The following is a 27,644-nucleotide window of genomic DNA, read 5'->3' on the forward strand; positions in this document are numbered from 1 at the left end:
GCATCCCACATAACTACTCAGTAAGTGATCAATATTAGCAACTCAACTTTAATAAAATAAAATAAAAAGTTTAAGTATTCAACTAAAGAAGTCAAGAAAAAATGACCGCCAACCTTGCTCAAACACCCTCTGTCAGTTTAGTTTCAATAGAATCCATTTAACAAACAGCGAATAGCAGAGAGAGTAGTCCTTTATTACGGTCAAACGTTACCAGGCTAAGTTGTCATTAACATGACAGTTTAAGTTAAGGCATTGACATTTAACAAGTAGAAAACATGTACACAAAAAAAAAAACATTTAAAATCTGTGATGTTATGAATTAAAATGTTAAAAGCTGACCACACCACAGTGCAAAGTGAAACTAAGCATGAATCATTGTGATCAGATAGTGGTAAAAAATAAAAAAAAAAGTATACAACGCTTATAAAAATCTTATGAAAAGTGGTGACACCAAATGTTGACACCACACACACACACACACCCCAGGGGGTTAGAGGCGTGTGAGGTGGTTGGAGATGTGGTAAACATTGTTGTCTGGCAGGTGGAGAGAGTTCTTCCTATAGTACCGTTGTCCGTCTGTATAACGCCCGCCACGGTGGACCTCCAGGTATGGACCCCAACCCTCCACAGGAGAACACACAGCACACATACGCTGCAGACAGAGACACAATGCACTGTAATAGAGAGGATGCTTGGAGAGACACAGGCAGAATCATATGACTCATCTCTTCAGTGGGTCATATGATTGAGTGTAGTCTGGCCCAGGAGTGGGAAGGTGAACGGAAAGGCTCTGGAGCAACGAACCGCCCTTGCTGTCTCTGCCTGGCCGGTTCACCTCTTTCCACTGGGATTCTCTGCCTGTAACCCTATTAAGTCACTGGCTTACTGGGGCTCTTTCATACCGTCCCTGGGAGGGGTGCGTCACTTGAGTGGGTTGAGTCACTGATGTGATCTTCCTGTCTGGGTTGGCACCCCCCCCCTCCTTGGGATGTGCCGTGGCGGAGGTCTTTGTGGGCTATACTCGGCCTTGTCTCAGGATGGTAAGTTGGTGGTTGAAGATATCCCTCTAGTGGTGTGGGGGCTGTGCTTTGGCAAAGTGGGTGGGGTTATATCCTTCCTGTTTGGCCCTGTACGGGGGTGTCCTCGGATGGGGCCACAGTGTCTCCTGACCCCTCCTGTCCCAGCCTCCAGTATTTATGCTGCAGTAGTTTGTGTCGGGGGGCTAAGGTCAGTTTGTTATATCTGGAGTACTTCTCCTGTCCTATTCGGTGTCCTGTGTGAATTTAAGTGTGTTCTCTCTAATTCTCTCTTTCTTTCTCTCTCTCGGAGGACCTGAGCCCTAGGACCATGCCTCAGGACTACCTGACATGATGACTCCTTGCTGTCCCCAGTCCACCTGGCCGTGCTGCTGCTCCAGTTTCTGTTCTGCCTTATTATTATTGGACCATGCTGGTCATTTATGAACATTTGAACATCTTGGCCATGTTCCGTTATAATCTCCACCCGGCACAACCAGAAGAGGACTGGCCACCCCACATAGCCGGTTTCCTCTCTAGGTTTCTTCCTAGGTTTTGGCCTTTCTAGGGAGTTTTTCCTAGCCACTGTGCTTCTAAACCTGCATTGCTTGCTGTTTGGGGTTTTAGGCTGGGTTTCTGTACAGCACTTTGAGATATCAGCTGATGTACGAAGGGCTATATAAATACATTTGATTTGATTAACACTAGAAATGCTAAAGAATTAACATTGGCTGCATTTGATTCTTTTTTTATTACTCCACCATTAAAGTCAAGCCCCCCGACGACCTTCATTTTTACTAAATAAGTCTATATTACACACTGCAGTTAGAATCTTAATATCGCAAACAGAACTGGAGTTATAACCAGTTTTAGAAGGGAATGCCATTTTTCTTATGGTTTTGCTGTAAGTTATGATGGGGAGAAAGGGTGCGTTGATGAGCGAGGAGAAGCGAATAATGCATAATGAAGAACAGGGTGGGCCATTCTATTGCATTGGCATATTCTAATCATAATCTCAATATGGTAAGTACCTTATATCAGTCCACTGAATCCAACCAGTCTTAGTCTACTCTGGTCTACTTGGAGTACACAGTGAGATCGTGTGTAATTTACAATAAGAAGACCAAGACGAATGGATGCACATGCTGCGTTAGCGCCGCTACAAGATCTGAATGAAAATGACTCGGATGGTGGGGAAGAAATGAATCATGACATATCTGATGCTGACCGTCAGCCTGACTCTACAACTCATAACATGCCACACACATGCTACTGTCTATCTATCCTTTTGCCTAGTCACTTTACCCCTACATATACAGTGCCTTGCGAAAGTATTCGGCCCCCTTGAACTTTGCGACCTTTTGCCACATTTCAGGCTTCAAACATAAAGATATAAAACTGTATTTGTTTGTGAAGAATCAACAACAAGTGGGACACAATCATGAAGTGGAACGACATTTATTGGATATTTCAAACTTTTTTAACAAATCAAAAACTGAAAAATTGGGCGTGCAAAATTATTCAGCCCCCTTAAGTTAATACTTTGTAGCGTCACCTTTTGCTGTGATTACAGCTGTAAGTCGCTTGGGGTATGTCTCTATCAGTTTTGCACATCGAGAGACTGAAATTTTTTCCCATTCCTCCTTGCAAAACAGCTTGAGCTCAGTGAGGTTGGATGGAGAGCATTTGTGAACAGCAGTTTTCAGTTCTTTCCACAGATTCTCGATTGGATTCAGGTCTGGACTTTGACTTGGCCATTCTAACACCTGGATATGTTTATTTTTGAACCATTCCATTGTAGATTTTGCTTTATGTTTTGGATCATTGTCTTGTTGGAAGACAAATCTCCGTCCCAGTCTCAGGTCTTTTGCAGACTCCATCAGGTTTTCTTCCAGAATGGTCCTGTATTTGGCTCCATCCATCTTCCCATCAATTTTAACCATCTTCCCTGTCCCTGCTGAAGAAAAGCAGGCCCAAACCATGATGCTGCCACCACCATGTTTGACAGTGGGGATGGTGTGTTCAGGGTGATGAGCTGTGTTGCTTTTACGCCAAACATAACGTTTTGCATTGTTGCCAAAAAGTTCAATTTTGGTTTCATCTGACCAGAGCACCTTCTTCCACATGTTTGGTGTGTCTCCCAGGTGGCTTGTGGCAAACTTTAAACAACACTTTTTATGGATATCTTTAAGAAATGGCTTTCTTCTGCCACTCTTCCATAAAGGCCAGATTTGTGCAATATACGACTGATTGTTGTCCTATGGACAGAGTCTCCCACCTCAGCTGTAGATCTCTGCAGTTCATCCAGAGTGATCATGGGCCTCTTGGCTGCATCTCTGATCAGTCTTCTCCTTGTATGAGCTGAAAGTTTAGAGGGACGGCCAGGTCTTGGTAGATTTGCAGTGGTCTGATACTCCTTCCATTTCAATATTATCGCTTGCACAGTGCTCCTTGGGATGTTTAAAGCTTGGGAAATCTTTTTGTATCCAAATCCGGCTTTAAACTTCTTCACAACAGTATCTCGGACCTGCCTGGTGTGTTCCTTGTTCTTCATGATGCTCTCTGCGCTTTTAACGGACCTCTGAGACTATCAAGGTGCAGGTGCATTTATACGGAGACTTGATTACACACAGGTGGATTGTATTTATCATCATTAGTCATTTAGGTCAACATTGGATCATTCAGAGATCCTCACTGAACTTCTGGAGAGAGTTTGCTGCACTGAAAGTAAAGGGGCTGAATAATTTTGCACGCTCAATTTTTCAGTTTTTGATTCGTTAAAAAAGTTTGAAATATACAATAAATGTCGTTCCACTTCATGATTGTGTCCCACTTGTTGTTGATTCTTCACAAAAAAATACAGTTTTATATCTTTATGTTTGAAGCCTGAAATGTGGCAAAAGGTCGCAAAGTTCAAGGGGGCCGAATACTTTCGCAAGGCACTGTATGTACACAGCTAACTCAATTACCTCTGAACATCGAATTGGTACTGGTACTCCCTGTATACAGGGCATTAGGAAAGAATTCAGAACTCTTGACTTTCCACATTACTACGTTACAGCCTTCTAAAATTGAATTTGTTTTAATCCCTCAATCTAAAACACAATACCCTGTAATCACTAGGAAAAACAAAAAACAGGTTCGTAGCCATTTTTGCAAATGTATTAAAAATAAAAAATAAACAGAAATGTCACATTTACATAAGTATTCAGACCATTTACGCAGTACTTAATTGAAGCACCTTTGGCAGCAATTACAGCCTAGAGTCTTCTTGGCTTTGACACTACAAGCTTGGCACACCTGTATTTGAGGAGTTTGGTTTGATATACTGCATGCATTTTGACCTGAACTTTCCAGCACCTGGGTTTGATACCTGGCTAAAAAAAGGATTGACAATTCCAGGAGAAGTTCCATACACTCTCAGAAATCCTAAGCATCCACATCTCTGCCAGACACACCTACCTGCCACGGGTTTCCTTGGGCACAGAGTATTTTCCAGATGGCGACGAGGGGTATCCAGATGAGACAGAAAGCGATCATACACCATCCCAGAGCCACACCCCACGCAGGGTACTGCACCGTACCGTAGGATGGCGGACGGAAAGTCAACAACGACCACACCAAGATCACCTACACAACACACACATGCATTAGAGAAGTGTGTATGCGTGCCAGAGAACAGGGGTTAAAGAAATGAGGACCCTGGAACAGAGAGCCAGGTAGGATAGAATCTAAATTATTAAGAGAAAGACAGAGAGATTACTTACAGTGATGACAGCAGGAGTGATGAAAAACCAGCATGCTCTCCACCACAGCCAGAAGAGAGAGCTCCTCGTCCCAATCATCATCTCTATGTCCTTAATGAAACGATTTCCTCCTTCAAACAAACACAGAATGTGCCATACTCTATAACATGTACTATACTGTATATAGCTATAATATAACATGCAATATATACACTGAGTATACAAAACATTGAGAACACCTGCTCTTTCCAATGACCAGGTTAAGCCAGGTGAAAACGATGATCCCTCATTGATGTCACTTGTTAAATCCACTTCAAAATCAGTATAGATGAAGAAGAAGAGACAGGATAAAGGATTTTTAAGTCTTGAGACATGATTGTGTATGTGCCATTCAAAGGGTGAATGGGCAGGACAACATATTGAAGTGCCTTTGAACGGGTTATGGAAGTAGGTGCCAGGTGCACCAGTTTGTGTCAATAACTGCAATGCTGCTGGGGTTTCATCCACCACCCAAAGGACATCCAGCCAACTTGACAACTGTGGGAGGCATTGGAATCAACATGGGCCAGCAGCCCTGTGGAACGCTTTCGGCACCTTGTTGAGTCCGTGCCCCAATGAATTGAGGCTGTTCTGAGGGGGAAAATGGGGGAGGGGGGCACCCTAATGTTTGGTATACTCAGTGTATGTGCATTGTGATTGGACAAAAGCAATGACAATACAGCCCCTCCATAGCCTCTCTTGAAAAAGCCCAACCTTGACCCAGAAAATATAAAAAACTATTGGCCTATATCGAATCTTCCATTCCTCTCAAATTTGTTTGAAAAAGCTGTTGCACAGCAACTCACTGCCTTCCTGAAGACAAACACTGTATAGGAAATGCTTCAGTCTGGTTTTAGACCCCATCATATCACTGAGACTGCACTTGTGAAGGTGGTAAATGACCTTTTAATGTCATCAGACCGAGGCTCTGCATCTGTCCTCGTGCTCCTGTCCTCCTCCTTTTGATACCATCGATCACCACATTATTTTGGAGAGATTGGAAATGCAAATTGGTCTACACGGACAAGTTCTGGCCTGGTTTAGATCTTAAATGTCGGAAAGATATCAGTTTGTCTCTGTGAATGGTTTGTCCTCTGACAAATCAACTGTAAATTTCGGTGTTCCTCAAGGTTCCGTTTTAGGATCACTATTGTTTTTACTATATATTTTACCTCTTGGGGATGCCATTCAAAAACATAACGTTAACTTTCACTGCTATGCGGATGACACACAGCTGTACATTTCAATAAAACATGGTGAATCCCCAAAATTGCCCTCGCTAGGAGCCTGTGTTTCAGACATAAGGAAGTGAATGGCTGCAAACCTTCTACTTTTAAATTCGGACAAAACAGAGATGCTTGTTCTAGGTCCCAAGAAACAAAGAGATCTCCTGTTGAATCTGACAATTAATCTTGATGGTTGTACGGTCATCTCAAATAAAACTGTGAAGGACCTCTGCGTTACTCTGGACCCTGATCTCTCTTTTGACGAACATATCAAGACTGTTTCAAGGACAGATTTTTTTCCCTCTACGTAACATTGCAAAAATCAGAAACTTTCTGTCCAAAAATGATGCATACAAATGTATCCATGCTTTTATTACTTCTAGGTTAGACTACTGCAATGCTCTACTTTCCGGCTACCCGGATAAAGCACTAAATAAACTTCAGTTAGTGCTAAATACGGCTGCTAGAATCCTGACTAGAACCAAAACATTTGATCATATTACTCCAGTGCTAGCCTCTCTACACTGGCTTTCTGTTAAGGCAAGGGCTGATTTCAAGGTTTTACTGCTAACCTACAAAAAATTACATGGGCTTGCTCCTACCTATCTCTCTGATTTGGTCCTGCCGTACATACCTACACATACGCTACGGTCACAAGACGCAGGCCTCCTAATTGTCCCTAGAATTTCTAAGCAAACAGCTGGAGGCAGGGTTTTCTCCCATAGAGTTTCATTTTTATGGAATGGTCTGCCAAACCATGTGAGAGACGCAAACTCGGTCTCAGCCTTTAAGTCTTTCCTGAAGACACATCTCTTCAGTGGGTCATATGATTGAGTGTAGTCTGGCCCAGGAGTGTGAAGGTAAACGGAAAGGCTCTGGAGCAACGAACCGAATGCTGTCTCTGCCTGGCCGGTTCCCCTCTCTACACTGGGAATCTCTGCCTCTAACCCTATTACAGGGGCTGAGTCACTGGCTTACTGGTGCTCCTTCATGCCGTCCCTAGGAGGGGTGCGTCACTTGAGTGGGTTGAGTCACTGACGTGATCTTCCTGTCTGGGTTGGCAACCCCCCCTTGGGTTGTGCCGTGGCGGAGATCTTTGTGGGCTATACTCGGCCTTGTCTCAGGATGGTAAGTTGGTGGTTGAAGATATCCCTCTAGTGGTGTGGGGGCTGTGCTTTGGCAAAGTGGGTGGGGTTATATCCTTCCTGTTTGGCCCTGTCTAGGGGTATCATCGGATGGGGCCACACTGTCTCCTGACCCCTCCTGTCTCAGCCTCCAGTATTAATGCTGCAGTAGTTTATGTGTCGGGGGCTAGGGTCAGTTTGTTATATCTGGAGTACTTCTCCTGTCTTTTATCCGGTGTCCTGTGTGAATTTAAGTATGCTCTCTCAAATTCTCTCTTTCTCTTGGAGGACCTGAGCCCTAGGGCCATGCCTCAGGACTACCTGGCATGATGACTCCTTGCTGTCCCCAGTCCACCTGGCCGTGCTGCTGCTCCAGTTTCAACTGTTCTGCCTGCGGCTATGGAATCCTGACCTGTTCACCGGACGTGCTACCTGTCCCAGACCTGCTGTTTTCAACTCTCTGGAGACAGCAGGAGTGGTAGAGATACTCTTAATGATCGGCTATGAAAAGCCATTTGACATTTACTCCTGAGGTGCTGACTTGCTGCACCCTCGACAACTACTGTGATTATTATTATTTGACCATGCTGGTCATTTATGAACATTTGAACATCTTGGCCATGTTCTGTTATAATCTCCACCCAGCACAGCCTTAAGAGGACTGGCCACCCCTCATAGGCTGGTTCCTCTATAGGTTTCTTCCTAGGTTTTGGCCTTTCTAGGGAGTTTTTCCTAGCCACCGTGCTTCTACACCTGCATTGCTTGCCGTTTGGGGTTTTAGGCTGGGTTTCTGCCCAGCACTTTGAGATATCAGCTGATGTACGAAGGGCTATATAAATACATTTGATAACATAAAAAATCCTCTACATGTACCCATCACACAATATATTCTGTAGATGTAGCTATAACATGTGATATACTTCCATTTACCGTAGAAGTAGAACACCCCAACAAGCTCCAGCAGAGCAGCGATCAGTAGAACAAAGCCAGCACAGAACTGATCCATCAGAGTCACCCAATATATCCCTGCCTGGAGTGACACACAGACAGTAATCACACGCATTCACAATAAATTAATTTGAACGAAATTGTGGTATCTAAGGACCTATTTTAGTTATGGTAACTAAGGACTTACCTGGGTTACGCACGGCAGGCCGAGCAGGAAAAGGATGGCACAGGTTCCCACAGAGATGATAGAGCGTTTTGATTTGAACCTTTCAGGGAAGGCATCCTGTAGGCAGGTGGAGATGACCTCTGAGGGAACACGGCAAGAGTCAGAGGTCACTGTCCAGGTCTAGTTAGTAGTGTTTGTGTGCAAACAAACAAACACACACACACACACACACACACACACGGAAAGTATTCAGACCCCTTCACGATTTCACGTTACAGCCTAAAATGTATCAAAACTTTTCCCCATCAATCTACACAATACCCCATAATGACAAAGCACAAACAGTTTATTTTAACACATTTATAAACAAATGTAACCTGAAATATCATATATTCATATGTATTCAGACCCTTTACTCAGTACTTTGTTGAAGCACCGTTGGCAGCGATTACAGCCTTGAGTCATCTTGACTGTGACGCTACAAGCTTGGCACACCTGTATTTCGGGAGTTTCTCCCATTCTTCTCAAGCTCGGTCAGGTTGGATGGGGAGCGTCACTGCACAGCTATTTTCTGGTCTCTCCAGAGATTGGGTTCAAGTCCAGGGTCTGGCTGGGCCACTCAAGGACATTCAGAGACTTGTCCCGAAGCCACTCCTGCATTGTCTTGGCTGTGTGATTAAGGTTGTTCTTTTGGAAAGTGAACCTTCTACCCATTCTGAAGTCCTCAGCAGGTTTTCAGCAAGGATGTCTGCATTTTCCAGCGTTTATCTTTCCCTCGATCCTGACTAGTCTCCCAGTCCTACTGGTGAGAAAATAAAAATAAAACTTCACACAGCGTGATGCTGCCAGATTTCCTCCAGACGTGACATTTGGCATTCAGGTCAAAGAGTTCAATCTTGGTTTCATCAGACCAAGGAATCTTGTTTCTCATGGTCTGAAAGTCCTTTAGGTGCCTTTTGGCTAATTACAAGCAAGCTGTCATGTGCCTTTCACTGAGGAGTGGCTTCCGTCTGGCCACTCTACCATAAAAGGCCTGATTGGTGGAGTGCTTTAGAGATGTTGTCGTTCTGGAAGTTTCTCCCATCTCCACAGATGAACTCTGGAGCTCTGTAGAGTGACCATTGGGTTCTTGGTCACCTCCAAGGCCCTTCTCCCCCGATTGCTCAGAGTTTCCGTGCGGCCAGGTCTAGGAAGACTCTTGGTGGTTCCAAACTTCTTCCACTTAAGAATCATGGAGGCCACTGTGTTGTTGGGGACCTTCAATGCTGCAAAAAGGTTTTGGTACCCTTCCCCAGATCTGTGCCGACACAATCCTGTCTCAGATCTCTACGGACAATTCCTTCAACCTCATGGCTTGGTTTTTGCTCTGACATGCACTGTGTAACGGATATCGTCCTCTTTGTCTGAGGAGGAGTAAGGATCAGACCAAAGCGCAGCGTGGTACGTGTTCATGATGATTTTAATAAAAGAAAGCACTGAATCAAAACAATAAACTATGACGTGAATATACCAAAACCGAAACAGTACCATGTGACCAAACACTCACACGGAAACAAACACCCACAACCCAACAGTGAAACCCAGGCTACCCGAGTATGATTCTCAATCAGCGACAACTAACAACACCTGCCTCTGATTGAGAACCATACAAGGCCGAACACAAAAACCAACATAGAAAAACAAACATAGACTGCCCACCCCAACTCACGCCCTGACCATACTAAAACAAATAAAATAACAGAACTATGGTCTGAACGTGACACACTGTCAACTGTGGGACCTTACTTAAACAGGTGTGTGCGCCTTTCCAAATCATGTCCAATCAATTGAATTTACCACAGGTGTACTCCAAATCAAGTTGTGGAAACATCAAGGATGATCAATGGAAACAGGATGTGCCTGAGCTCAATTTCAAGTCTCACCTGAATAGAACAAAGTACAGAGAGAGATCCTTGATGAAAACCTGCTCTAGAGTGATCAGGACCTCACATTGGGGCGAAGTTCCACCTTCCAACAGGACAACAACCTTAAGCACACAGCCAAGACAAAGCAATATTCTTGAGTGGCTCAGCCAGAGCCCGGACTTGAACACGATGGAACATCTCTGGAGAGACCTGAAAATATCTGTGCAGCAATGCCCCCCATCCAACCTGACAGAGCTTCAAATGATCTGCAGAGTAGAATGGGAGAAACTCCCCAAATACAGGTGTGCCAAGCTTGTAGCGTTATACCCAAAGAATACTTGAGGCTGTATTCACTGCCAAAGGTGCTTCAACAAACTACTGAGTAAAGAGTAATTACACTACCAGTCAAAAGTTTGGACACTCACTCAAGGGCTTCATTATTTTTTATTACTTTCTACATTGTAAAATACATCAAACCTAAGCAATATGGAATCATATAGTAACCAAACAAATAGTGTTAAACAAATCAAAATATATTTCACACTTGAGATTCTTCAAAGTATCCACCCTTGCACACTCTTGGCATTCTCTCAACCAGCTTCATGAGGTAGTCACCTGGAATACATTTAAATTAACAAGTTTGCCTTGTTAAAAGTAATTTTTTTGAATTTATTTCCTTCTTAATGCATTTGAGCCAAGCAGTTGTGTTGTGACAAGGTAGGGGTGGTTTACAGAAGATAGCCCTATTTGGTAAAATACCAAGTCCATATCATGGCAAGAACAGCTCAAATAAGCAAAGAGAAACAGTCAGTTTGAAAGTTTCTTCAAGTGTAGTCGCAAAAACCATCAAGCGCTATGATGAAACTGGCTCTCATGAGGACCGCCCCAGGAAAGGAAGACCCAGAGATACCTCTGCTGCAGTCCAAATAAATGCTATTCAGAGGAGACTATGTGAATCAGGCCTTCATGGTTGAATTGCTGCAAAGAAACCACTACTGAAAGGACACCAATAAGAAGAGGAGACTTGCTTGGGCCAAGAAATATGAGCGGTGGTGTGATCGTGCTTTGCTTGTGACACTGATTTATTTAGAATTCAAGGCACACTTAACCAGCATGGCTACCACAGCATTCTGCAGCGATACGCCATCCCATCTGGTTTGCGCTTAGTGGTACTATCATTTGTTTTTCAACAGAGCAATGACCCAACACACCTCCCGGCTGTGTAAGGGCTATTTGACCAAGACGGAGAGTGATGGAGTGCTGCTTCAGATGACCTGGCCTCCACAATCCCCCGACCTCAACCCAATTGAGATGGTTTGGGATGAGTTGGACCGCAGAGTGAAGGAAAAGCAGCCAACAAGAGCTCAGCAAATGTGGGAACTCCTTCAAGACTGATGGGAAAGCATTCCAGGTGATAACCTCCTGAAGCTGGTTGAGAGAATGTCAAGAGTGTGCAAAGCTGTCATGGTGGCTACTTTGAAATATCTCAAATATTTTTTTTTGGTTACTACACGATTCCATGTGTTATTTCATAGTTTTGATATCTTCACTATTATTCTACAATGTAGAATAAAGAAAAATCCTGGAATGAGTAGGTGTCCAAACTATTTGTTGTTTAAATACTTATTTTTCTGTGCATTTTAGTATTTTGTACACCAATGTCAAACAGCTGCAAATACAATATTTTTTGTTATGGAAAATATATTTCACAGCGTTTTAGATGCTACAATGACTCTCTACACTATACTTGCTTGTTTTGTCACAAACTGAAATTAGGTGAACTATTCAAATTTTAGCAGTCAGGAAGTGGCAGAGCAATTTCTGCATAGTGCATCTTTAAATGCATGAGAGTGTATGAGTATTTTCAAAAATGTTCCAAGTGTATTTCCAAATACATTCCAATATTCAACTACTGGTCTTTTCAAAAAAAATATATATCTAAATACTTACTTCCAAATGTTTTTGAAAGTAATTGAAATACCCCAAATAGTTGGCAGTAAGTGAAATACCCTGGCGTGTGTGTCCCATGTGCATGGGTGTGTGTGTGTCTGACTGACCTATGCCAGCGAACTGCGAGTCCAGTCCAAGGGTGAGCAGCATGAAGAAGAAGAGGATGGACCAAAGAGGAGAAATTGGCAGCTTGGACAGGGCATCAGGGTACGCAATAAATGCTAGGCCAAAACCTACACGCATGCACACGCGCACACTTTGTTAGTGTTTGTTAAGTGGCTATTGTGTCAGTAAGGTAAAGCTAAACACAGTACAGTGGTGTACTACTCACCTGCCTGGGCCACCTCGGATACAGGCTTTCCATAGACATGAGCCATGTGACCTAAGATGGAGAAGATGGCGAAGCCTGCAAACACACTGGTACCTATAGAGTGACATTAAATGGGAAAGGAAAAACGATGTACTGGAACAGAATGAAACCTTGAAAGTTCTTCTTTATGATGCCATTAGCATCCATCTGGTGCGTGTGTGGTGTTTGAGTCATACCACAGTTGGTGAGGCAGACGGTCAGTGCGTCCTTGAACACATTGTTGTGGAACTTGTTATATGAAGACAGGGCCGTGACACCACCCCACGCTACTGACAGAGAATAGAAGATCTGTGTGGCTGCATCTCTCCACACCTGCCAGAAAGACCTACTATTTAGTTACTTCAGTCAAGCATGTGTATTTTGAGTTGACAGGTAAGAGGTTAGGCTCTAACCTCTGCCTCGCTCAGTTTTGTGAGGTTGGACTGGGAGCCAATGTAGAACTCAATCCCGTCTCTGGCGCCCTCTAGTGTAACCCCCCGGATCAGAAGAATCAGCAACACCACATAGGGAAACGTAGCGGTGAAATACACCACCTGGGGACAGACACACACAAAAATATTAGAGGGACACATGCACATCCGAAAGACACACATTAGAAAGACAGGACCAACTCACACACTAGTGGGGAGCAGGTCAGCTCTTTGTTCACCCGCAATTGCTAATAACCCATCGACAACCACCCAAGTATATGTAATAAGTTTAAATCGGAGGCCCGCACCCGACCGACCCTAACCCTCTAATATAGAGAATGTTGTAGGTTACCGTTAGGTTTTTGTTTTTTTTAGTACTAAGTTTGCCTGATTTCAGATATGTTTTTGCTTGTAACTTCTAATGATTTGGTAGGCTATTTGTAAGTCAACTTGTCTATAATTAGATACATGCAGCATCTCTTCTGTCATTGTTGCCCAATACTAAATAAACCCTTGCTTACCAGAATCTAGTTGACATCAATAAAGTTCTCAGTCATCTCTGATACTTCCATGGAGCAAAGATGTTTAGGGACCGGCAAGAAAATGAAATAACTAAAAGTTAAAAGATGTGTAAAATTTCCAAATAATATCAGTTTGACCGGTTGTAAGGAAATAGAAAGCTGTGAAAACAACCCAACGTGTTTCTCATAAGATTTCAGTTCAGCTTGGATGCATATTTTGTGGTTGAAATAGTATCATCTTTTATGATGCTGATAAAGATAGAACCGCGACAAACTGTATCTAACTGCAGATTTGCATTCTCTCAAGAAGCTGAAAGAAAGACATCATATTTCTCCACTCCTGTGAGTAAAAATGTTGCCTACATTTGCTGTATCATTTTACTGCAAGAAGTGCTTAAATTCTGCAGTTGTTAATATTAAGGCTAAGTGAGAGGTTATAGACCTACAGTCAGTGTCCAGATTTCAGTTTCCATTTAACCCATCAACAGTAGGCTACAATTCCCTTGACATGCCATAGGCCTATTTGAAGTCCCCGTCTTGTGACTGTGAGGCACTGTACAAATTTGACAACCACACATAACATAGCCAGCACTGCTATCATCCTCTTTGACCACTTCACATGTTACTTTTCTGGCCCTCCCTTGTCTTTATTTTCAACTCTCCATTTCGCAGCTTTTCTCTAAACTCAGACATTGTCCTTTTTTTCCCTCCGTGGATCGACATTAACTTGTCCTACCCGTTCCAAATGCATTTGGCGACTGGCATGTAAGCTACTTGGTGCACGTACAGTTAGGCCCTAAAGCTTATGCACTAATGCCAGCTAGCCTAAAATAATGAAAGGTACAGTGCCTTGCGAAAGTATTCGCCCCCCTTGAACTTTGCGGCCTTTTGCCACATTTCAGGCTTCAAACATAAAGATATAAAATTGTATTTTTTTGTGAAGAATCAACAACAAGTGGGACACAATCATGAAGTGGAACGACATTTATTGGAAATTTCAAACTTTTTTAACAAATCAAAAACTGAAAAATTGGGTGTGCAAAATGATTCAGCCCCCTTAAGTTAATACTTTGTAGCGCCACCTTTTACAGCTGTAAGTCGCTTGGGGTATGTCTCTATCAGTTTTGCACAACGAGAGACTGAATTTTTTTCCCATTCCTCCTTGTAAAACAGCTCGAGCTCAGTGAGGTTGGATGGAGAGCATTTGTGAACAGCAGTTTTCAGTTCTTTCCACAGATTCTCATTTGGATTCAGGTCTGGACTTTGACTTGGCCATTCTAACACCTGGATATGTTTATTTTTGAACCATTCCATTGTAGATTTTGCTTTATGTTTTGGATCATTGTCTTGTTGGAAGACAAATCTCCGTCCCAGTCTCAGGTCTTTTGCAGACTCCATCAGGTTTTCTTCCAGAATGGTCCTGTATTTGGCTCCATCCATCTTCCCATCAATTTTAACCATCTTCCCTGCTGAAGAAAAGCAGGCCCAAACCATGATGCTGCCACCACCATGTTTGACAGTGGGGATGGTGTGTTCAGGGTGATGAGCTGTGTTGCTTTTACGCTAAACATAACGTTTTGCATTGTTGCCAAAAAGTTCAATTTTGGTTTCATCTGACCAGAGCACCTTCTTCCACATGTTTGGTGTGTCTCCCAGGTGGCTTGTGGCAAACTTTAAACAACACTTTTTATGGATATCTTTAAGAAATGGCTTTCTTCTTGCCACTCTTCCATAAAGGCCAGATTTGTGCAATATACGACTGATTGTTGTCCTATGGACAGAGTCTCCCACCTCAGCTGTAGATCTCTGCAGTTCATCCAGAGTGATCATGGGCCTCTTGGCTGCATCTCTGATCAGTCTTCTCCTTGTATGAGCTGAAAGTTTAGAGGGACGGCCAGGTCTTGGTAGATTTGCAGTGGTCTGATACTCCTTCCATTTCAATATTATCGCTTGCACAGTGCTCCTTGGGATGTTTAAAGCTTGGGAAATCTTTTTGTATCCAAATCCGGCTTTAAACTTCTTCACAGCAGTATCTCGGACCTGCAAAAAAATACAGTTTTATATCTTTATGTTTGAAGCCTGAAATGTGGCAAAAGGTCGCAAAGTTCAAGGGGGCCGAATACTTTCGCAAGGCACTGTATCATTTTCCCTTTATACAATATTTCATGACCCTAAACCTGCCCGCCTCGTGGATGTAACTGTGGTGATTGTGGGTTATGGGTCAACCCGCACATCACTATCACACACAAACAGGAAATGGGTCATACAGACTTTTCCTGAGGACTTGATGCCTTTGTAAAGGGCAGCAGCGATGAGCAGCCATCCCAGTAGCAGACAGAGAGCCAGATGCCAGACCACCGGACCAGTCTCATCCAGACCACTAGACCTTTGTAAGGCCACCAGGCTGGGGATAGACAAAGAGATTGTCTGACTGTAAGGTGGTCAATCTTACAGACAGGATCAGTTTCAACATAGCATTATAGAGACAACCTGGCATTCAACACAACCTGTGTGACCTCTGAAGTATTTTCAACTTAGTCAAATTGAATCAAGTGTGTGTTACTCACTCCCAATACTGTTCGCTGGGGCTCTGTACTGGGATGCTGATGATGTTTTCCTTTGGGCAAGTCTCATTCTCCCACAGCGTCATGTTGGCTACAATTACTGGTTCACTCCAGTTGGCAGCTAGGGTATTGTTGCACACTTCTGTAGAGGTCAGAAGCCATTGTCAGAGTGGTCAAGTTACATGGCACTCTGTTCAGGTTCACCTAGGTCATGTTCATTAAAGCATATCATGGAAAACATTCATGTCAGGTAATGGAAAATATTGGTCAAGGTTATTTTGTTTGGAGCCGAATTAACATGATAGAAGAGTAAAAGCTGCACAACAGGGAAACTTCACTACATCTTTAGATGTGACACTACATTATAAAACAGGTACCTCTAGGTGTGAGGCTACAGTTGCTGTTGGACCAGTAGAAACAGTCGCTCCATGGCAGAGGGGACTGGAATGAGGCAAACATGTAGTAGAGACTGTAGGCAATGATGACGTTGTAGTAGATGCCTACTAACGTACTGACCAAAACCATAGCTACACCCACACCTGGAGAGGATAGGGAAAGGGAGAGTGAGGAGAGAGAGCAGGAATTGAGTTAGATGTCAATCAAGGCGGATTCTTTAATATTTGAATTTCAATTCACTTCCTGAATAGATTGAATCGTCACCATCCCTGATAGCAGTCACTTTATTGACAAGTTCTGTGAAGTTCCATCTTTATCATATACTGATTCAGCCGAAGGCAAACAGCCAGAACCAGTGCTTCCTGGTATACTGGTCAACCGGTCACATTGTAGTTCCTCATCTTGAGATTTATCTAATCAAGGAAGTCCCATTGAGGAAAACATTCTATTTTCCAAGGAAGACGTAACAGAGAACACATGATAAGTGAGACATTCTATGGCAGGATGTATTCGCCAAAGCATGTGAAAGAATAACTACAGTGGCAATGTACAAAAATTATACTGACCACAAATACACAATTCGAAAGATTTTACTGAGTTACAGTTCATATAAGAAACTCAGTCACTTTAAATAAATTCATTAGGCCCTAATCTATGGATTTCACATGACAGGGAAAATAAATATGCATCTGTTGGTCACAGATACCTTAAAAAAAGAAAAAAGAAATAAAAGTAGGTGCGTGGATCACCATTTGCATCATGCAGTGCGACACATCTCATTTGTATAGAGTTGATCAGGCTGTTGATTGTGGCCTGTGGAGTATTGTCCCACTCCTCTTCAATGGCTGTGCAAAGTTCCTGGAAATTGGCGGGTACTGGAACACGCTGTCGTACATGTCGACCCTGAGCATCCCAAACATGATCAAGGGGTAATTTCATTTTCATCTGTGTACATTCAAATTGCCAGTAATAAAATGCAATTGTGTTCGTTGCCCGTAGCTTATGCCTGTCACCACATGACACTCATCAAATCAAATTGATTTATAAAGCCCTTCTTACATCAGCTGATATCTCAAAATGCTATACAGAAACCCAGCCTAAAACCCCAAACAGCAAGCAATGCAGGCATAGAAGCACTCATCACCATGTGCCCGGTACAGTTGAAACAGGGAATCATTCATGAAGAACACACTTTTCTAGCGTGCAAGTTGCCATCGAAGATGAGCATTTGCCCACTGAAATCAGGTAAAACGCCAAACAGTAGTCAAGTCAATGAGCAAGCTGATGAGCTTCCATGACACGGTTTGACAGTTTGTGCTGAAATTCTTCACTTGTGCAAACCCACAGTTTCATCAGCTGTATGGGTGGAAGTGAAAAAGCTGGATGTGGAGGCTGGCGTGGTTGCAGGTGGTGTGCGGTTGTGAGGCCAGTTGGACGTACTGCCAAATTCTCTAAAACATAAAATTCTCTGGCAACAGTTCTGGTGGGCATTCCTGCAATCAGCATGCCAATTGAACACTCCCTCAAAACATGTGGCATTGTGTTATGTGACAAAACATTTGTGGCTTTTTGTCCCCAGTTCACCTGTGTAATGATATACCACACTTATCAGGTGGATGGATTATCTTGCCAAAGGAGAAATGATCACAAATGAGGATGTAAACAAATGTGCTAAACATAATAACAAAATAAGAAAAATATATATATATATATAAAAATAAAATTTATCTTTCATTTCAGCTCACAAACAAGTATTACTAACAAATTGCTTACATGCACATCCTAGAGCAATTTTTCTTAATCCTGGTTCCGGGGATCCAAAAGGGGTGCACATTTGTTCTAGCGCTACACACCGGATTTAAATAAACAACAAATGTGAATCAGGTGCATTACGTAGTGCTAGGGTTAAAAACAAAAACCAGGATTTGGAAACACTACCCTTGACAGTTTTATAACTAACCAATAGCAGTAGAGAAGGACTTGGTCCAATATGCACCATGAATGTGTTCTGTGTTTTGACACATTCAGCAGCTAGAGGCCAGTCTGACAGAGTGATACAGTAACCCATTGGGCTTGGTAGGGTTATAGGTTAGCTCAGGGGCTGGGTACATACAGTAAATGGACTAGCAGCCTTATAGGGTTAGCCCTGGGTCTAGACTGATAGTTCCTCCAGCTCATACATCGAGTTTAGATTCAGGTCATATGGTTAACCATTAATACACTGCTCAAACAAACTTGATACAATTTTCCTCTAAGGTCAATAAAGCTGATCCCATGGTGTAATGGGCTGTCTGCTCACACAACATTCAAACAGAGAGTAGTAGCAAACACTCCCCAAAAGGTCTGAGTGGTGAAGAGAATGGATGAGTTCCTAGAAGTGGAAAAAAAAGTCATACAGCTGGTCCCAATCCACTCCTTAACCATTCCCTTTGGCCCTTTACCCTTCAATGTCTGCAGATCTGAAGAGTCTGGCTAGGTATAAGCAGTGCAGTGGTGAAAGTTCCAAAAACATAGCTTATACCTTACATACTGTATCTGCAAACATCGAAGGGGTGAGACCAAGAGTAATGGGTAGACATTGAATTGGGACCGGTTTGGGCTTAGGTGGTAAATTAGGGGTACAAGGCTTAGTCTTACCCTGAAATATGGGCAGAGCCCGCCACACATTGACAGGGCCTTGGCTGCAGAACTGACCAAAGGAACTCTCCAGGAAGAACAGAGGTATACCAGCAACAGCCAGCATGATGACATACGGGATGAGGAAAGCACCTAGAGACAGAGAGGACAGAAAACTTGACACTAATAACAAATGCAGGAATATGAGGTAGCCAGCAGATGGTGGAAGCGTATATGGGCTTAACTACAATAATTTGAAATGAATCTTTCAGAATGTTCTGCCATGGTCTAGTTTATAAGTTATTATAGGGTAGGATTCCCAAATAGGCGGCCTGCGGGACAGAGTTGGCCAGTAGGTGATTTTATTAGGCCCCCCAAGTTCTGACACTTATAATTTTTTGGGGACATAAGACTAAAATCACCAGGAAATAAGCTTCAAGTGATTTTAATTTAGGAAATCTGTTGCCATGTAAACCAGCGCATAAAGAGGCATGTGAGCTTATCAAGGTTTTAAATGATTCCGTTTTTTGTCAAATATGTGATCGGTTAGTTTTTTTGCGGTCAATTTGCAATGTTGAAATTTAAACTCAGCAAAAGAAACGTCCATTTTCAGGACCCCGTCTATCAAAAATAATGACTAAAAATCCAAATAACTTCACATATCTTCATTGTAAGTGGTTTAAAACACCGTTTCCAATGCTTGTTCAATGAATTAATGAACATGCCCCTGTGGAACAGTCGTTAAGACACTAACAGCTTACAGACGGTAGTCAATTAAGGTCAGTTATAAAAACTTAGGACCCCAAAGAGGCCTTTCTATTGACTCTGAAAAACACCAAAAGAAAGATGCCCAGGGTCCCTGCTCACCTCCGTGAACGTGCCTTAGGCATGCTGCAAGGAGGCATGAGGACTGCAAATGTGGTCAGGGCAATAAATTGCAATGTCCATACGCCCAAGACAGCGCTACAGGGAGACAGGACGGAGAGCTGATCGGCCTCGCAGTGGCAGACCACGTGTAACAACACCTGCACAGGATCGGTACATCCGAACATCACACCTGCGGGACAGATACAGCATGGCAACAACAACAGTCAGAGTTACACCAGGAACGCACAATCCCTCCATCAGTGCTCAGACTGTCCGCAATAGGCTGAGAGAGGCTGAACTGAGGGCTTGTAGGCCTGTAGTAAGGCAGGTCCTCACCAGACATCACCGGCAACAACGTCGCCATTGGGCACAAACCCACCGTCGCTGGACCAGACAGGACTGGCAAAAGTGCTCGTCACTGACGAGTCGCGGTTTTGTCTCACCAGGGGTAATGGTCGGATTAACGTTTATCAAAGGAAGGAGCGTTACACCAAGGCCTGTACTCTGTAGCGGGATTAATTTGGAGGTGGAGGGTCCGTCATGGTCTGGGGCGGTGTGTCACATCATCGGACTGAGCTTGTCGTCATTGCAGGCAATCTCAATGCTGTGCATTACATGGAAGACATCCTCCCCCCTCATGTGTTACCCTCCTGCAGGTTCATCCTGACATGACCCTCCTGCATGACAATGGCACCAGCCATACTGCTTGTTGTGTGCGTGATTTCCTGCAAGACAGGAATGTCAGTGTTCTTCCATGGCCAGCAAAGACCCTGGATCTCAATCCCATTGAGCACGTTTGTGACCTGTTGGATTGAAGGGTGAGGGCAAGGGCCATTCCCCCCTGAAATGTCCGGGAACTTGCAGGTGCCTTGGTGGAAGAGTGGGGTACCATCTCACAGCAAGAACTGGCAAATCTGGTGCAGTCCATGAGGAGGAGATGCACTGCAGTACGTAATGGAGCTGGTGGCCACACTAGATACTGACTGTTACTTTTGATTTTGACCCCCCCTTTGTTCAGGGTCACATTATTCCATTTCTGTTCGTCACATATCTGTGGAACTTGTTCAGTTTGTCTCAGTTGTTGAATCTTATGTTCATACAAATATTTACACATGTTGCTGAAAATAAACGCAGTTGACAATGAGAGGACATTTCTTTTTTTGCTGAGTTTATAACTATGTTCCGGCCCCCGACCATCTGCTCAAGGAAATAAAAAAATAATAATTGGCACACGGCTGAATGCAACTGGGGACCCGTTATAGGGTATTGAGTTACTATTGAACAGGTGTGTCATTAGCGCACACTAAGCAAGCTTAGGTCACTGTGTATGTGTGTGTCAGTGGAGGCTCATTCTCAGATGAAGGGGAGGACCATCCTACTCAGTGAATTTCAGAAAAACCTAATGTCAACATAAGATAAAACTATACTAAATATATTAATTTTACCAGAATTATTAAAACTGTTTTGCAATGAGGGTCTACAGTAGCCTCAACAGCACCTTCTAGGGTAGAATAATAATAGTGTAGGTGGAGGAAAAATATATTTTCCATCCTGCTCTTGGTACTTTGACTTCAATACAAAACCTAGGAGGCTCACGGTTCTCACCCACTTCCATAGACGTACACAGTAATTATGACGACTTCCGGAGGACGTCCTCCAACCTCAGAGCTCTTGCAGCATGAATTGACATGTCCATCCAATCAAATGATCAGATAATTCATCTGGAACTGAAAGCAGAAGCTACAGCTAGCTAGCACAGCCGTGCATCAAGTGTGGTGTGTTGTTGACTCAGAAAGTTGAACAGTTCTAAACAAATTATTTTCCTAAATTAAGGATAAGCAGTTCATTACCTTTCACTCACTTAGCTAGCTAAGGCAGCTAATATAGCCTACTCAACACCCTGACTCAAACAGCGAGGAATGCCATTTATGTTAGCTAGCTGGCTAAGGCAATCCAACACTGCAACTCTTCCAAGTCAAGGTAAGCTTTCGGTTTTAGTAATGTACTGCCGCTGGTGCCTGCCAGTCTAACTGCTAGCTGTACACATAGATTGGATTGTGGGTTTACTAATGCGTTAGTTCTAGTAGGCCTAGCTATGTTGACTATGACAATAGCAAATATGGTACGTTTACATGCACACTAATAATTTCATATTAAACTGGTTATGGCACTAGGCAGATTATGCAATTAAAAAAATTTAAAAAGGCATTCCAGCAGTGTATTTGTTCTGTGCGTGTGCTTGCACCTGCCAAGCGAGCCTCCCTCTTTAGGGCTAGTGAAGCGTGTTGGGCGCAACAATGTACAATACTGTTCAAAAGTTTGGGGTCACTTAGAAATGTCCTTGTTTTTGAAAGAAAAGCTCATTTCTTTTGTCCATTAAAATAACATCAAAATGATCAGAAATAAAGTGTAGATATTGTTAATGTTGTAAATGACTATTGTAGCTGGAAACGGCAGATTTTTATGGAATATCTACATAGGCGTAGATAGGCCCATTATGAGCAACCATCGCTCCTATGTTCCAATGGCACATTGTGTTAACTTATCCAAGTTTATCATTTTAAAAGGCTAATTAGTCATTAGAAAATACTTTTGCAATTATGTTACCCCAGCTGAACTTCTTTAGTGCTGACTAAAAAAAGCAATTAAACTGGCCTTCTTTAGACTCGTTGAGAATCTGGAGCATCAGCATTTGTGGGTTCAATTACAGGCTCAAAATGGCCAGAAACAAATAACTTTCTTCTGAAAAGTCTGTTCTTGTTCTGAGAAATGAAGGCTATTCCATGCAAGAGATTGCCAAGAAACTGAAGATCTGGTATAACGCTGTGTACTACGCCCTTCACAGAACAGCGCAAACTGGCTATAACCAGAATAGAAAGAGTGGGAGGCCCTGGTGCACAACTGAGCAAGAGGACAAGTACATAGAGTGTCTAGCTTGAGAAACAGATGCCTCACAAGTCTTCAACTGGCACATTCATTAAATAGTACCCGCAAATCAAATCAAATTTTATTGGTCACATACACATGGTTAGCAGATGTTAATGCAAGTGTAGCGAAATGCTTCTGCATCTAGTTCCGACCATGCAGTAATATCTAACAAGTAATCTAACAATTTCACAACAACTACCTTATACACACAAGTGTAAAGGAATGAATGAGAATATGTACATATAAATACATGGGTGAGCGATGGCCGAACGGCATAGGCAAGATGCAGTAGATGGTATAGAATACAGTATATACATATGAGATGAGTAATGTAAGCATTATATAAAGTGGCATTGTTTAAAGTGACTAGTGATACATTTATTACATCCAATTTTTATTATTAAAGTGGCAAGAGATTTGAGTCAATATGTTGGCAGCAGCCACTCAATGTTAGTGATGGCTGTTTAACAGTCTGATGGCCTTGAGATAGAAGCTGTTTTTCAGTCTCTCGGTCCCAGCTTTGATGCACCTGTACTGACCACGCCTTCTGGATGATAGCGGGGAGAACAGGCAGTGGCTCGGGTGGTTGTTGTACTTGATGATCTTTTCGGCCTTCCTGTGACATCGGGTGGTGTAGGTGTCCCGGAGGGCAGGTTGATTGTGCCCGGTGATGCGTTGTGCAGACCTCACTACCCTCTGGAGAGCCTTGCGGCTGTCTGTGTGGGTGGACCATTTCAGTTTGTCCGTGATGTGTACTCAGAGGAACTTAAAAACTTTCCACCTTCTCCACTACTGTCCAATCGATGTGGATAGAAGGGTGCTCCCTCTGCTGTTTCCTGAAGTCCACAATCATCTCCTTTGTTTTGTTGATGTTGAGTGTGAGGTTATTGTCCTGACACCACACTCTGAGGGCCCTCACCTCCCTGTAGGCTGTCTCGTCGTTGTTGGTAATCAAGCCTACCACTGTAGTGTCGTCTGCAAACTTTTTTTTTTTAACCTTTATTTTACTAGGCAAGTCAGTTAAGAACAAATTCTTATTTTCAATGACGGCCTAGGAACAGTGGGTTAACTGCCTGTTCAAGGGCAGAACGACAGATTTTGTACCTTGTCAGCTCGGGGATTTGAACTTGCAACCTTTCGGTTACTAGTCCAATGCTCTAACCACTAGGCTACACTGCCGCCCCACTTGATGACTTGATGATTGAGTTGGAGGCGTGCAAGGCCACGCAGTCATGGGTGAACAGGGAGTACAGGAGAGGGCTGAGAACGTACTCTTGTGGTGCCCCAATGTTGAGAATCAGCGGGGTGGAGATGTTACATACCCTCACCACCTGGGGGCGGCCCGTCAGAATTTCCAGGACCCAGTTGCACAGGGCGGGGTCGAGACCCAGGGTCTCGAGCTTAATGACGAGTTTGGAGGGTACTATGGTGTTAAATGCTGCGCTGTAGTCGATGAACAGCATTCTTAAATAGGTATTCCTCTTGTCCAGATTGGTTAGGACAGTGTGCAGTGTGATTGCGATTGCATCGTCTGTGGACCTATTGGGGCGGTAAGCAAATTGGAGTGGGTCTAGGGTGTCAGGTAGGGTGGAGGTGATATGGTCCTTGACTAGTCTCTCAAAGCACTTCATGATGACGGAAGTGAGTGCTACAGGGCGATAGTCGTTTAGGTCAGTTACCTTAGTTTTCTTGGGGACAGGAACAATGGTGGCCCTCTTGAAGCATGTGGGAACAGCAGACTAGGATAGGGATTGATTGAATATGTCCGTAAACACACCAGCCAGCTGGTCTGCGCATGCTCTGAGGACGCGGCTAGGGATGACGTCTGGGCCGGCAGCCTTGCAAGGGTAAACACGTTTAAATGTTTTACTCACGTTGGCTGCGGTGAAGGAGAGCCCGCAGGTTTTGGTAGCGGGCCATGTCGGTGGCACTGAATTGTCCTCAAAGCGAGCAAAGATTTTGTTTAGTTTGCCTGGGAGCAAGACATCGGGGTCCACGACGGGGCTGGTTTTCTTTTTGTAGTCTGTGATTGACTGTAGACCCTGCCACATACCTCTCGTGTCTGAGCCGTTGAATTGCGACTCTACTTTGTCTCCATGCTGACGCTTAGCTTGTTTGATTGCCTTGGAGGGAATAGCTAAACTGTTTGTATTCGGGCATGTTTCCGGCCGCCTTGCCCTGATTAAAAGCAGTGGTTCGCTCTTTCATTATTGCTTGAATGCTGCCATCAATCCACGGTTTCTGGTTGGGGAAGGTTTTAATTGTCGCCATGGGTACAACATCACCGATGCACTTGCTAATAAACTCACTCACCAAAACAGCATATACATCAATGTTGTTCGACGCTATCCGGAACATATCCCAGTCCACGTGATCAAAGCAATCTTGAAACATGGAATCAGATTGGTGGGACCAGCATTGAACAGACCTGAGCACGGGCGTTTCCTGTTTAAGTTTCTGTCTATAGGCTGGGAGCAACAAAATGGAGTCGTGGTCAGATTTGCCGAAAGGAGGGCGAGGGAGGGCCTTGTATGCATCACGGAAGTTAGAGTAACAATGATCCAGAATTAGTCCAGCCCGGGTCGCGCATTCGATATGCTGATAAAAATTTAAGGAGCCTTGTTTTGATCCATTGTCCTGGGTGGTGGACCAAACAGAGGATCCGCTTCGGGAAAGTTGTGTTCCTGTCTCAACGTCAACAGTGAAGAGGCGACTCCGGGATGCTGGCCTTCTAGGTAGAGTTGCAAAAGAAAAAGCCATATCTCAGACTGGCCAATAAAAAGAAAAGATTAAGATGGGCAAAAGAACACAGACACTGGACAGAGGGAGCTCTGCCTAGAAGTTCAGCATCCCGGAGTCGCCTCTTCACTGTTCTGGTTAGAGCCAGTTTGCTTTGTTCTGTGAAGGGAGTAGTTCACAGCACTGTACCAGATCTTCAGTTTCTTGGCAATTTCTCACATGGAATAGCCTTCATATCTCAGAACAAGAATAGACTGAGTTTCAGAAGAAAGTTATTTGTTTCTAGCCATTTTGAGCCTGTAATCGAACCCACAAGTGCTGATGCTCCAGCTACTCAAGCAGTCCAAAGAAGGCCAGTTTTATTCCTTCTTTAAATCAGAACAGGTTTTCAGCTGTGCTAACATAATTGCAAAAGAGTTTCCTATAATGATCAATTAGCCTTTTAAATTGCTAAATTTTGATTAGCTAACACATTGTGCTATTGGAACACAGGAGTGATGACTATCCACAATAGTCGCATTATTGTATGCATGTAACCGCACTCGATGTAGGCTGTGCAGTGGTTAGCAGTTAGGGTATGAAGGTTTGACTTAGATATGTTATTTTCAACTGGTCACAGACAGCTGTTGTGTTGTGCACTTAACACCAAGCAAAGGGAAAAGGTGAGAGGAGAGAGAGCGGAGATCCGAGAAGGAATGTGCATGCTATGAAGGTGAACAGGTGATCAGGGGTTGATTCATTTCACCCATTCTGTTGCAAAACATTTCTTAAACAGAAGGAAACGGAACAAAACGGGATGAAACTAACAGAATTTGTCCAATAGAAACTCTACTTTTAGATGTTCCGTGTTGCCACTGTTTGGACTAGTGACTACAGCCTAGATCAGCTAGATGATGGCAAGAGTGTGCAAGGGGGTATTGAATGTGTCACCATCCGCCACCTTGGTTACTCCAATTTGTCTCTCAACCTGTGTACCTACGTTATAAACTTTCATTCATAGGCTAGGTTGTAGCAACCTCATGATGGGTATTGGGCAAATTCGAGTATCATATAATAGACTAAACATTGAGCTGGGTGAATGGAGTATGAATGACAGTCATCCAATAGGCTGAAATAAAAATTAGGCCATGCTCAAAAATCATCATCCCTAATCTTAAATTGCACCGAGAGCCACTGGTGTGTGTGTGTGTGTGTACAGGTGTGTCCCCACTTACCTCCTCCATTCTTATAGGCCAGGTAGGGGAACCTCCATACATTCCCCAGACCCACAGCATAGCCAATCATAGACAACATGTACTCCCTCTTATTGGTCCAGTTCCCCCGGTCAATATTCTCATCATTGCTGCCCACATAGGAGTCCTGCTGCTGCTTCTCATGATCATCCTTAACCTGTATCACAGACAGATAACGCAAGCACGCACATAGTGACAGCATATTTCATAAAGCTTAGAAGGCAATGTCAAGCCATTGTTACATACCTGCAACACACTGGAATTCGTTTTTATTCATTTACAGTGAATAGCATCCCAACCGTGACAGAGAAGTAGGCTATACAGTTCAATTCTCCATTCCAGATGAATTAGAATTCTACCTGTTTGTTATTTGGACCGCGCAAATAACAGCATATTTACCCATTAATCGCTTCATACATTTTAAGCGTTTATCTTTATAAGTAGGCTAATCTCCCCAATTAAATAAATAAAAAGACAGTCGTCAGAATGAAGTTGCTTTGGTCAAAATATCGTTCCTCCCGCCAACAACCATGACTTAATTAACTGTTACACCAAGACAGTTGCATATCATCCTACCGTGTCAGTGGCCGCGGGGTTTGTAAATATTACGTCTGTGAAACTGCTCCAATATTTCCACATTTTGCTGCTGTTTGTCACATTAAGAAGTGATGTGATGAGAAGCGTTTGTTCGGGACAGACAGGTACACAGTTATTTAAACTCCCTTGAGCCTGAGTGACACGCTCGTCTCTCTAGCCAATCGCCGCTCTGATCCCGGAATCATCTGCATTACCCGCGTACCAAATTATAGCTTGAGTGAAACTTTTGAAACCGCGTGCGCCCGCATGCGTGTGTGTGTGTGTGTGCATGTGCGCGTGCGTGTT

The 27,644-nt window shown here is 43.5% G+C and overlaps 1 protein-coding gene across 1 annotated transcript; it reads right to left on the minus strand.

Annotated features, from left to right (window-relative positions):
• Window positions 1-172: 172 nt before the first annotated feature.
• slc6a14 (solute carrier family 6 member 14) lies at window positions 173-27,511 on the minus strand. Its single transcript, XM_024427745.2, has 15 exons — window positions 27,339-27,511; window positions 26,745-26,919; window positions 19,018-19,149; window positions 16,362-16,523; window positions 15,988-16,126; window positions 15,692-15,824; window positions 12,882-13,022; window positions 12,666-12,801; window positions 12,451-12,543; window positions 12,227-12,352; window positions 8,287-8,405; window positions 8,082-8,181; window positions 4,784-4,893; window positions 4,479-4,646; window positions 173-652 (listed from the first exon to the last, which is right to left on the minus strand). The coding sequence occupies exons 1-15, from the start codon at window positions 27,399-27,401 to the stop codon at window positions 491-493; spliced, it is 1,959 nt and encodes a 652-aa protein (XP_024283513.1). The 5' UTR covers window positions 27,402-27,511; the 3' UTR covers window positions 173-490.
• Between the last annotated feature and the right edge of the window lie 133 nt (window positions 27,512-27,644).

The sequence above is a fragment of the Oncorhynchus tshawytscha genome, linkage group LG07 (genome assembly GCF_018296145.1).
Source record: "Oncorhynchus tshawytscha isolate Ot180627B linkage group LG07, Otsh_v2.0, whole genome shotgun sequence".
NCBI classification, from domain to species: domain Eukaryota; kingdom Metazoa; phylum Chordata; class Actinopteri; order Salmoniformes; family Salmonidae; genus Oncorhynchus; species Oncorhynchus tshawytscha.